The 13,309-nt window shown below is 37.4% G+C and overlaps 1 protein-coding gene across 16 annotated transcripts in view; it reads left to right on the forward strand.

The window, feature by feature from the left end:
* ERC1 (ELKS/RAB6-interacting/CAST family member 1) overlaps window positions 1-13,309 on the forward strand; it is a 484,493-nt gene that overhangs the window by 434,392 nt on the left and 36,792 nt on the right. For 11 of the 16 annotated variants that reach the window (XM_033116427.1, XM_033116434.1, XM_033116430.1 and 8 more), the window contains one exon: window positions 2,884-3,072. The exons of 2 other annotated variants lie outside the window; for them this stretch is intronic. In XM_033116427.1, coding sequence (XP_032972318.1) covers window positions 2,884-3,072 — 189 coding nt within the window. Of the gene's footprint in view, window positions 1-2,883; window positions 3,073-13,309 lie in introns of those variants that run through there. 3 more of the 16 variants (XM_033116437.1, XM_033116441.1, XM_033116440.1) reach the window with 1 other exon arrangement.

Here is a 13,309-nt window from a genome sequence, read left to right on the forward strand (position 1 = left end):
GAAATGCAGTTTCTTTTCTAAGTGGCCTACGCCAGTTAGATTGGGGGTCAGGGGGAAGAGATAAGGCCTTTCCCAAATGACTGACATGGTTAAATGTGTCTCAGAGAGGCCAATGTTATTTTTTTTTAAGGATAGATTTGGGAACTATGCAAGCTGGGCAGTTTTATATTCTCACATAACAAGCTCTATAGCTTTTTGGTTTTGTTTTTTAAAAAGCAGTTCTCATTGGCATGGGAAAAAAGAACAGGCATCTTGGCCATTGCACAGAAGGAGTTTTTATCCTTAAAAAAGTTTCAAATTCCATCTTTTTTAAAATTTTCAAAATTAGACTGAAAATTAGAGTGCAGAACACCACCGTGTTTTCTAAACAATTAGCTCGTCCACATGAAATGCGTTAAATCAGCTTGAAATTCATCTATGATTAAGAATAGGGACCTAAAAAGTCAGTTTTTTCATCCCCATTCATACAGTAGTAAGCTTGCATCTTTCCATCTTACTCTGAGATGTGACCTCTTGATTACTGCCAGGTATCACAGTGCCCCCTTCCCTTAGTGGTCATACTTTTTTATACCTGTTTTCTAATCCAAACAGTAATTACCTAAGATACCAGTTTTTTCAGCCTTGCAACCCAGATGTGATGGCAGCTACACACACACAAACACAGAATGGGAATAAGTTGTACAAACACAGTGGAAATCCCAAAAGTGATAATTTTTTAATCAATGTTTCTATGAAGGAAGATAAAGAAGTCCAAGCTAAAAACTAAAATGGAAATTAAAATAGGGTTGCATTGCTTGGAGGCCTGAGGGATGTAGTAGCAAAACCACGACTAGACAGTTTAGTTATTGAAGTGCAAATTGCACATGCATTTAAAGGAATATTGCCTTTAAAGATGATGCTTTGGAATTCTTTCTGAATTTTCTGCAGTGAGTATGCATCAGAAATAAAATACAGTTCTTTTTGAGAGATTGGTGTTTTTTGTGCGTAACTGTGTGATGTCCCACCCTCCAAATCCTCTGCTTTATTGAAACCACCTCTTACTTCAGTGATCGGCAGTATTCATATGTCTGTCACAGCATTGGTAGGAAATACGAGCACAGAACTGGTGCCGTGAGCCCACTCATTGCGGGTCTCTTATGGAATTGTGTGTGTGAGAGAGATTAAAAATAAAAATAATGCTAAATGAATTCACTTTCTCTGGTTTGTCTAGCCAGGCTCTATTATATTATATTATATTATATTATATTATATTATATTATATTATATTATATTATATTATATATTATTTTATATATTATACTGTATGGGCCTAAACTCTGAACTCTGATCTATTAAGTAAGATAAAGATTGTGTTTTATCCACTAAGCCTTGGCTCTCTCCTCTTTTAATTATTTCATGAAAATAGTATTAGAAACAAACTAAACATGGCATATTTATGAAGCAGCTATTACAAACCATGATTTCCAATAATTGGTTATGTTGGGAATAGTACTTACAATGTAACATTAAATGGATGTCAAGTAAAATGTGAAGTCTCATACTGTTAAAAGTTTTAAAAAGACTTGGAAGAAAATTACTAAAATGTTTCTCAGTGGAATACCTTTTGGCTATTTTATTATTATTTTTTTTAGACTTTTCCCCCCTTTCTTTTTCAGAGGAAAATAAGTAATTGATTTCATAATAAGAAATACAATATTTAATTTAAAAACTCTTCAAAAGGAAGGAAAGCAGCAGGAGCAGTCCTCTAAGGAGGCCAGGGAGAAATCAGTGTCACTGTTGAAAGTAACACCAGGCCTCGTTTCTGTTAACTTGAAGATTATTGAGCCCCTTGTTCATTAGGTAGGTCAGAGGTATCCTGTTGATGAAAAAGCCAGCCTAGTGGCATGGCAGCAGGTGCAGACCTCGGCCGTGGAAGCCCTGGGCGTATTTTGAGAACCGCCAGCATCTTGGCAATGTTTTGCAGCTCTCACAACTGCTGTGTGTCAAGCAGATGCTGCTGTGTTCTGATTTCAGTGTTCTGAGATGTGAGATCTGGCCCAACTGTTCGTCAACACCCGGGCTTTGACCAGCAACCAAGTACCTGATCAGAGTGCTGTCGTGCAAGCTGTCAAATGGCATTCTGGGGCAAAAGTCGTCCACCACTTACTGGGCTTCCACAGGGGCAAAGGGACAGTTGTTCATCCAGAGCGAAGGGAATATTAAAAAACAAACAAACAGGATTATTATTTTAAAAAAACATAGAACCAGTGTTACAGCTGAGAGCATTTCAGAATCCTTGGCTTTGAGTCCGGTTTTTGGTGTTATATAAGGATTTATCAATCACTGTTTAAAGAGTATCGGAGACCCTCTGTGAAAGGAACGAGGGGAGCTTAAGCCCGGATGAGACAGTTTGGTAATGAGTTCACTCATTGCATCTCTTGGCCAAGGAAAACATGAACCTTCTCCAGAGACAGAATTTTTCTTCCATTCCAGGAGGTGGAAGAACACATGAAGTATATGCTATCCAGGCTTTCAAATGAGCACATTTCACTAGCAGTTTTGTTATAACCTACTCACAAATAAATGGGAAAAGAAGTTGTGTAACTGAAGTCAGGAATCTCATCTCTGTAAAAGGCCAGTCCTGTGCTTAGCCCCCTGCCCAAGTATGGGACTCAGTCTCCTGCTGACATGCCCAGCCAGCATTCCCTCCCTGTCCCCCAGAACTGAGCTTGGCTGTGACACTGGAAATGCACATCTGTGGGAACTGTGTATAATCCTGAAGGTTTCAATAGTGATTAGAAGAGTGTTAGCCTTTGGTCAGTGTTCTTTGGCTTGGGAGACATAAAGATATTTGAACTTCTCATTTCAGATTGACCTTGACTTTCCTCATTTTTTTCACCTCAGATCATCCAGCCCCTCTTAGAACTTGACCAAAATAGAAGCAAATTAAAATTGTATATTGGACACCTGACAGCCCTCTGCCATGATCGAGACCCCCTGATCCTTCGTGGGCTCACCCCACCAGCTTCCTATAACTTAGACGATGACCAGGCAACTTGGGAAAATGAGCTGCAGAAGATGACCCGGGAACAGGTAAGTCTCTCCCTTGGACTTTTGACAAGATCCCTTGGAAACTCAGCTGCTTCTTAGGTCGATGCAATAAGGTCCCCCTTGGGGAATTCAGTGCTCAGATTCAAGATTCTTAGCAATCATTAGTTCTTCGATTGATATTAGGAATTAGCCTTGAAGGAAGGGCCACTTTATTCTTCCTCTGTGTAACTTGCTCAAGTATCAGGAAGGGCTAATTAAGAAGGAAGAGGGTTAAGGACAATCTGTTAACATGCTGTACATTATTTCATAGAAGTGACGGCCTCTCAAGGAAAGTTTGGGTTAAGGACTTCTGGGTAGGGGATTCCTGACGAGTCAGTAACATGTGTCTTCACTGGTCTCTAGGTAACTGAGTTACAATATACTGAGTTTGTAAGGAACAGAGGACAGGATAGGGGTAGGGGTAGAGAGCAGACATGGAAAGTGAAGGAAAAAGAAATTGAATAAACACTTAGAGAGAGAGAAATAGAGCAGTTTTTAAAACATTCATTCTACGCTCCTAGTTTCCAGGTAGGGGTGGATGGTACCCGTAGCCTCTTACAGGCTGTGATCAGACCAACCAGAAGACCTAAATGCACAGATGTTGCAAATTTACTAAAACAAGCTATGTTCTGTTCTCCACCCAAATACTTCCTTTTTGTTAAACATTATTTGTTTACTCATAATGTGTGAAGGAAAATTGTGTTAAATGCAAAAGCTACCTCAAAGGTAGCAGGACAGCCCACAGGTCGAGCAATGCAAACTGGAATCTTTGAGCTGCGTTTACCTCCCATTATGTGTATATTGCCTAATAATAGACATATTTAACAGCCTAATTAGTTATCTGTCCTATTTATTTGAGACGAAAAGGTAAGGCCTACCTCTTAAATTTAGCATGTTGCCGTAGAAATTTTAATTTCTTCTTAAAAGAGGGAAAAATATAAAAGACAGATTTAAGTTGAATTCCTAATAGCTCCTTTTGATAGTAATAACCACGTCGTGAAAATGCAACTGGAAGCCAACTGGCAACAGAGTGCACGGTTAGTTAATTTTGGAAACTTTTACTTCAAAATTTTGTTGAAAGACAGTGCTTCTGAAAGCACTGACATAGCGACATATCAAAGTTTAGCTGTTTGTTTGTGAAACAGTTTGTCTTTGACATGAAAAAGGTATTTTTGCTCAGTCCTGTTTTTCAAATACGCCTGAATGGACTTGACTCAGCTTTCCAAGGGAAATAAAATATCTTCAGGGTGAGACCAAGATAGAAAATTTCAAACTAAGAACTTTTCAGAAAGTTTTGAATGAATGAAACCAGGAATCCATTCATGAACTTGCCTTTGCACGTTATTTTATAACCAAGCTACTGTAATCATCACAACAATTTTGCTCATGTGTATAAACTGTGTCAATATTGTCACGTTTCCCCTTAATTGGGTATATGCTTCAGTTACTGAAGTTATTGTTTGAGAGGTATCTTCAGCAGTATTCCCTGGGAAACCTGGGAAACAGGTGACTTAGGTCATCTGTAAAGGACTACAGCAACCAACACCACCTTCTTTCTACACGCCTCTCCATTACTGCTGAAGATTGGTAGAGAAATCAACCAATTTTCTGCCGCCTCACCCAAAGAACTTAAAGCAAGAACTTAAGGCTATTGAGAAACTTGACCTCGAATAATACAAAATGATTTGCCTATGAAAGTTTTGTGATCAGGTTTGACGTTAGTTTTTGAAGCCCAAGAAACATAAGATATGAATCACTGCCAAATATGCCTGGTGGCTTATTTTGTGTGTGTGTTTTGTGAGTTTGTTTCTTTTGAGGATGTCGAGCCTTCTATGACTGATCTTTGTGTTACTCAGCTCTTTATGTCCAGTGCATTTCACTGCCACCCTGGACCCCCAGGTGGCACCCCATGAGGACCAAACAAGAGCCTTGTGTATCTTTTTTTTTTTTGTCTTTTTTTTTTTATTGTCCTTTTTTGGGTTTTTTCAATGCTGTATCCTTTATAGCAAGAACAATGCCTGGAATATAGTATCTGTTCAATAAATATTTGTTGAATGAATAAGAAAGAGAGGAAGAGGGAGGATGGCAGATAGGATGGTTCACATTCCTTATCATATCACACAAGGCCTCTTTGATTTGTCCTGATGGTGAAATGCACATCTCTTCTCACCCTATCCTTGAAGCACACCCAACCACTTACAGGTTTTTAAACTGTTCAACTACTTACAGTTTTCATGTTTCTGTCATTTTGCTCATACTGATCCTTCTGCCTGATGTGCCCTTTCCTGCCTTGTCTCCTTGGAAATACCTAAATAGGAGTCTGAGGCCTTAAACTCAGCTTAGATATCATTTCTTCTATGCAGTTCTTTCCTGAAACCCCAGGCCACTTCCTCTTTGGGGCTCATGTAATACCTGTAAGGCTTACACTTACTTGTTTTCCTATCTGTCTTCCCATTCGTGGCTTTCTGTCTGTTGAGGACATGAACCATGTCATTTTCATCTTAAAACTAGCACCACATCAAGTGTTTGTTACTTTCTCAGTAACTTAAATAAGTGAGTGAATTTTAGTGAGTTCTTCATAATTTATTACTGTGTTTCCCTGAAAACAAGACCTAGCCGCACAATCAGCTCTAATGCGTCATTTGGAGCAAAAATTAATATAAGACCTAGCCTTATTTTACTCAAATATAAGACCGGGTCTTATATAATATAATATGACATGATATGACGTGACATGACACAACGTAACATAACATAATATAATACCAGGTCTTATATTAATTTTTGCTCCAAAAGACACATTAAAGCTGGTTGTCTGGCTAGGTCTTATTTTCGGGGAAACACGATATTTCATATTTGTGATTCTTAATTCTCCACGTAGGGAAGTGTCTTCACTGCTGGAACCCTGTCTTGCATTTCCAAAGTGCCAGCACAGTACTGTACATGCAGAGAATGCTTAGTATAGACTTAGCTGATTGGCAACTCAAGACAGTCTCCTCAGGGCCATTTAGTAGTTTTGGATAATCTATTGATGTCAAGAACCAGTCAGACTCCATCCTGAGTCCTGACCCTATGATCCGTAACTGACTTTCCTATAGAAATATAACCTGGTATCTGAAGATTTCCCAGAATTGTTTTGTTTCTTTTGCCCTCTTAGAAACTGGCTACCATACCAATTAGATTTATGAATTTGTTTATTTTTCTTACCTCATCCGTGTTTGCTTTATGTATCTTGAAGTTCTTTGACTGAGTGCCTACACGTTAAGAATTATTAGGTCTTCTTTATGAATTGACTCTTTTACCATTCTGTAATGTCTCTCTTCAAAGCTGGTAATACTCCCTGCTCTGAAGTCTGCATGTTTCATAGTAATGTTACCCTTCCATCTTTCTTTAAATTAGTGAGTGCATGGTCAATATTTTTCCATATATTTGCTTTTAAGCTATGTCTTTATATTTGAAGTGAGTTTCTTGTAGATAGCATCTATCCACCAGCTCAGGAAGCATAGGTCCAGGGGGCAAGACTATCTCTTCCTCCTTGGTTCCAGAGGGCCTGGAGGGCAGAGCATCCAGCCAAAGAGGATTCTTCTTGAGTCTTAAAATCTAATGGAATTTGCCGTACGAGGTTTGAGACTTCCTTGAGACCCATGATCTCTTTCTCTTTCCAATTTCTCCCTTTTGGAATGAAAATGTCTAGCCTATGACTGTCCCACCATCATACTTCAGAAGTAGATAATTTGTCTGGTTCAACAGGTTCACATCTAGAGAGGAATTTTGCCTCAGGAGGCATACCTTGAGTCTCACCCTCACTTGAATTAGATGGTACTTAGATGGCATTTGGGATTTAGAGTTGATGCTGGAATGGGTTAAGACTTTCATGCTTATGGGCAGTGATAAGTGTGTTTCGCATGTAAGAAGGACATGAATTTTGAGGGTACAGAGGGCAAGGTATTATGGGCTGAATTGTGTCATCTAAATTCTTATGTTGAAGCCCTAAATTCCAGAATGTGGCTATCTTTAGAGACAGGCCTATAAATGAGGCTGACAGGGTGCACCCTACTGTAATCTGACTAATGTCCTATAAGAAAAGAACATTAGAACATACAGGGCGGTGTGCTCATAGAGAAAAAAACATGTGAGGACACAGAAAGAAGCCAAAGAGAGAGGCTTCAAAAGACACCAACTTTGCTAACACCTTAATCTTGAACTTCTAGCTCCAAAACTGTCAGAAAATAAATTTCTGTCATTAAGCCATCTAGTCTGTGGTATCTTGTTATGGCAGCCCTAACAAACTAATACCGTCTTTTTGAAGATACTCTTCTCTAGGTATAGAATTCTAGGTTGACAGTTTGTTTTGGTTTTTTAATACTTTATCTTATTTTCAACCATTTGAAAACAATGTGCCAACTTGTGGTTTGGTTAGGTTTTGTTTTGTTTTCCTGTTTGGGCTAAAATCCTGTTTGGGATCTTTGAGTCTCTTGGATCTGTGTTTTGTTGTCCTTAATTTTGGAAAATTCTTGAATCATTCATAGCAGTAAATTAATTTTTGAGTTTTATGTCTACCTTCAAATTTTATGCTCTTTGGAGTTTTCTTTGGGTGTGATATATTAGTTTTGATTGGATTGAATTTGATAGATGGGTGCATGGATGACAGGTAGACATATGTACATTAGTGTCATGTGCTACTTGTGTCAGCTTCCATGTAGTATGGGAGTTAAGGACACGCATTTTAGAGTCAGACAGACTTAGATTTATGGTGTTCTACCTCCACTGCCTATCTGTTTGATCTTAGTTTTATTAACATTTCTACCTGTTCCTTCATCTTTCAGTGGACTTACTGTTGTTGTGAGAAGTATCTGTTACCAAGACAAAGTTTTTATTAAGTTCAATTTTAGATTTCAGCGTCTTCTCTGTTTATCGTAGGACAGTCCCATATCTATCTGACCACTGTGTGTTATCTTCCACGTTTCCCACACTACAGTGCTACGTTCTCCTCCCACATAAGTTGCCTTCATTTCTTTGACAAGCTCTCTTGACAACTCTTGGCAGGAAACCTTTTTAGCATCTCCATGAATCCAGCATTGATGCAAGCTAACATAGAACCAACATCTTACTCAAGGAGTTAAGTCATTGGTTCTTAGGTTGAGTATTATAGGACTACATGAAAGTTGTGGAAAATTTTCAACGAAAACCTTTCAGACAGATGGCTTTTCCCTTCAATATAAATGTAAACAGTTTGAAGTTTTAAATTTTCAAACTTAGTTATTTACATAGAGCTCAAGGATTTGGGTCCTGATGTGGTTGGGAGTGGTAACAATGAGTTTAACATAAACGTTGTGTTTGTTTTTAAAGGTTAGATAGTGGTACCTCAGTTTTCGAACGTAATCCGTTCTGGAAGACCATTCAAGTTCTGAAATGTTCAAAAACCAAGGCACGGTTTCCCCATAGAAAGTAATGCAAAATGGATTAATCCGTTCCAGACCTTTAAAAACAACCCCGAAAACTGCAAATTTAGCATGTATTTTACTATCTAATAATACCGTAGATCCATAAAATTTACAGTATTCGTAAACTGAAATGTTTGTCAATGGAGACATTCGAAAATCAAGGTACCACTGTACTGAACAAATGCTACATATCAGTTTCTTAGTTTCAGAAAGATGCAGCAAGATAGGACACTCCACATATTTGCAGGTGCAGATATTAGAAAGACCACACTCATGTGTGTAATCTTTCTCATAGCTGCAAGTGATTGTATTTAGCTTTACAATGAGGTGAAGAAACATTTATAAGTCTCTTATGGCTCTCTTATTCATACACTGCTGTGCTGTATAACATGATTTCCCTGCAACCATAAACTTCAATTTTTCAACTTGTTACCAGTACAATGGCTCATACAGTTATAAAGTGAATGTGGAAACTAACTTGGAGCATAATATTGTTCTTGGGTCAGAGTATCCCAGTTGAAGAAATATTATGTATTTTGATTTTTACACACATGCGCAGAGCCAGATAGTCACCACAGACTAAATAGATTTGGTTTGTGGTACCTATAGTTAATTATGTACACTTTAAATATTTTGGTTTGCATGTAAATAGATATATGCAAAATATATTTTGAAGACTTCACTATTTGGGTCCTATTCCTTTGTTTTTCTGTCTCTAGGCTTTACCACGCATATATTGTCCAAATAATGAATTTAAAGCCATTTTTACCTCTAGCTGCAATCTTGTTAAGTTCCTACAACTAAATAAATTTGGACCACATCACAATTGAGATGCTTTATGGCCACAGTTAGCCTGTTTTTAAATATTTTGTGTACATGAAAGAACGGCCGTTATTTTATCTCTTTGAGATATTTTTTTTCTAGTTCACATTATATATTTTTACTTCTTATGTACAATTGGAAGTTTTATTCACAATATTATAGTCATTCATTCAGCTTTCAGGTTAAAGGAGAGCATGATCCAGAATGATGGAACGAGTAATCCGAAACTCAGTTCTAAATCTTACAGCACGCCAAATTGTTTGAGTGGTTCTGGAGCAGCGTTTCTCAGGCAGGATCAAGGATATCATAATCTACTGAAGAACTCTCCTCTCTTCTGCATTCCCATCTCCATGATTCTAATAATCAAGGGACAAGAGGTTAGAAAAAGATAAGGTGAATCCAGGAGTGAGCTCTTAGGCACTGTCAAGAGAGAAATGTGATTAGTTATGCAGTTTGTAGTACCCTACTAGATTAACACAAACCAGTAGTTCAGCAAAAACATGACTATTTCTAGTTCTGAGATCTGAAATTTTTTTTCAGTTTTACTAAGATATAGCATACAATATTGTGTAAGTATAAGGTATACAATATGTTGATTTGATACACTTGCGCGTATGTATTATAAAATGATTAGCACCATAGCATTACCTAAGTCCTCCATTCCATCACGTAAATACCATTTCTTTTTTATGATCTACTCTGTTAGCACAATCAAGTATATAATACAGTATTTTTAGTTATAATTACCGTCCTACATGTTAGATCTTCAGAATTTATTAATCTTACAACTGGAAGTTTGTATCATGTGACCAACATCTCCCTGTTTCTCCAACATCCCAGCCCTTGGTAACCACCACCTAGGGTAAGTAAGTACTCTCTGTTTCTCTAAGTTAGGCTTTTTCTGATTCCACATATAGGTCATATCATACAGTATTGGTCTGATTTATTTCACTTAGCATAATGCCTCAGTGTTCATCCAAGTTGTCACAAAGCACAGGATTTCATTCTTTGATATGGCTGAATAATATTCCACTGTGAGTGTGTATGTATGTGTGTGTATCACATCTTGTTTATCTGTTCATTGTTGACAGACACTTGGTTGTTTCCATATCTTGGCTATTGTGAATAATGCTGCAATGAACATGGGAGTGCAGATATCTTTACAAGATCCTAATTCCAGTTCCTTTGGATAAATACCCAGAAGTGGAATTGCTGGATCATATGATTGTTCTATTTTAATTTTTTGAGAAACTTGCATACCACTTTACATTCTCACCAACAGTGCACAAGCAAGGGTTCCCTTTTCTCCACACTCTTCCCCAGCTCTTATTATCTCTTGTCTTCTTGACAATAGCCATTCTAATAGGTGTGAGGTGGTATCTCATTGTGGTTTTGATTTGCATTTCACTGATGATTAGTGATGAAAAGCACCTTTTCATGTACCTGTTGGCCATTTGTATGTCTTCTTTGCAAAACTGTCTATTCAGTTTCTCTGCACATTTTTTAATCAGATTGCTTGTTTTTTAGTATTGAGTTGTATGAGTTCTTTGTATATTTTAGATATTAATCCCTTATCAGATATGTAATTTGCAAATATTTTCTTCCATTCCAGAGGTTGCCTTTTCATTTTGTTGATTGTTTCTCTTCTGTGCAGAAACTTTTTAGTTTCATATAGTCCCATTTATTTATTTTTGCTTTTGTTGCTTGTGCTTTTGGTGTCATATCCAGAAATCATCATCAAGACCAATGTCAAAGAGCTTTTTCCCTATGTTATCTCCTAGGAGTTTTACAGTTTGAGGTCTTATGTTTAAGTCTTTGCCATGCAGGGTGTCATGCGGGGTCTCTAGTCCCGCTTCCCACACAAGAACACAGGATATGGTGAGGCCCAAAAGGAACCCCAACAGAGCCATGAATAGAGAAGTCATACCACTGTATTCTCCTGGCGGCTGTGTTAGAGACACAGGAAACAAGAGCCACATGATCCGCAACCTGCCGTCTGCTTTTCTGCCAACCAACCTCACTTGCCAACTATAATCTACCGTGCGAACTGCAATCCGCACCTCTCTGCAATCTGCAATCCATGCTTGCCAGCTTAGCCACAGCAGTTATATTAGTGGCTAATGGCTAACCTGTAACAGCTGATGGTCAACTAGTCACAGCTGATGACCATCTCTACCTGAGCCAGCACATTTCCACGTAAGGCCAAGAGCCTGGAAACTGCTTTCTGGGACTCTGTCCCCACAGTCTTTAATGCATTTCAAGTTTTTTTTTGTTAGTGGTGTAAGATTCAGGTCCAGTTTCATTCTTCTGCATACTTCCAGTTTTCCCAATACTATTTATTGAATAGACTATCTTTTCTTCATTGAATATTCTTGGCTCCCTTTTCAAATATTAATTAACTGTACGTGCAGGGGGTTATTTCTGAGCTCTCAATTCTGTTCCATTGGTCTGTGGGTCTATTTTTATGTCAGTACCATATTGTTTTGATTACTATAGCTTTGTAAAATAGTTTGAAATCAGGACTATGATTCCTCAGGCTGTGTTCCTTTTTTCTCAGGATTTCTTTGGGCACCATACAAATTTTAGGTTTGTTTTTTCTATTTCTGTATAAAATGCCATCGGAATTTTGATAGGGATTCCATTGAATCTCTAGATGGTTTGGGGTAATATAGATATTTTAACATTATTAATTCTTTTTTTTTTTTTTTTTTTTTTTTTACATTATTAATTCTTCCAATCCATGGACATGGGTTATCTTTCCATTTGTTTGTGTTTTCTTCAATTTCTTTCACCAAAGTCTTGTTGTTTTCAGTGTACAGATCTTTCACCTCCTTAGTTAAATTTATTCCTAAGTGTTTTGTTTTTGATGCTATTATGAATGTGAATCAGATTGTTTTCTTTATATCTTTGTCAGATGTTTTGTTGTTAGTGTTTAGAAATTCAACTGTTATCTGTATGTTGAGTTTGTATCCTGCAACTTTACTGAATTCATTGATTAGTTCTAGCAGTTTTTTGGTCCAGTCTTTAGGATTTTCTATATATATAAGATCATATTATCTGCAAAGACAATATTACTTTCTCCTTTCCTATTTGAAGGCCTTTGATTTCCTTTTCTTGCCTGACTGCTGTGGCTAGGACTTTCAGTATTATGTTGAATAGCAGTGGTGAGAGTGGGCGCCCTTGTCTTACTCCTGATCTTAGAGAAAAAGCTTTCAACCTTTCATCATTGAGTATGATGTTGGCTGTAAGTATGTCATATATGGCCTTTAGTGTGTTGCAGTATATTCCTTTTATACCCAATTTGTTAAGTGTTTTTATCATGAAAGAATGTTGTATTGTGTCAAATGCTTTTTCTGCATGTATTGAAATGATCATGCAAGAAATTTCTTCTCTGTGGATCTTTATAAAGAATCAAAGTATAAGCAACATCTTCAACCTCCTTGCATTATAAACAACAGTAAGTTTCAAAGGCCTGTTATTTCTTCAACATCTCAACAGTTTCATAACATTAGAGTTCATTTCAATAAAAACCATTTTATAAGAGACTCTAAATATTGTTGCCCAAGTACTCCGATATCTAGTATGTTATTTAATATAAGTAATAAATTTCAAGTCTTTGGAAAATATTTAGGCAATACACCCTAAATATTAGTAGTTTCATCAAAAAATTTTATGTGTTAAGTAGTATTAGGTTTAGGGACTTATTTAGTCCCTGACAAATACCAGAATGTAGGTATTCTGTGTTCCTTTTAAATAGAGTCATATACTTTAAAAGTCACCAGTCTGCCCCTTCCTCTTTATCTTGGTGGAGGAATCAGCTGGTAGGTCAGTGGGGCTAGGGCCAAGGCTTCGGCTGATACAGCCCAGATGACCAGCAGGATGGAGGCTAAGGATTTGATCAGCATGACTGGAATATTTTGCCTAGAGCTGGATCCAAGGACTGGAGCCTATATATTTTGTGGGACCAAGGATTC

This window comes from Rhinolophus ferrumequinum, chromosome 10 (assembly GCF_004115265.2).
Source record: "Rhinolophus ferrumequinum isolate MPI-CBG mRhiFer1 chromosome 10, mRhiFer1_v1.p, whole genome shotgun sequence".
Classification (NCBI taxonomy): Eukaryota; Metazoa; Chordata; class Mammalia; order Chiroptera; family Rhinolophidae; genus Rhinolophus; species Rhinolophus ferrumequinum.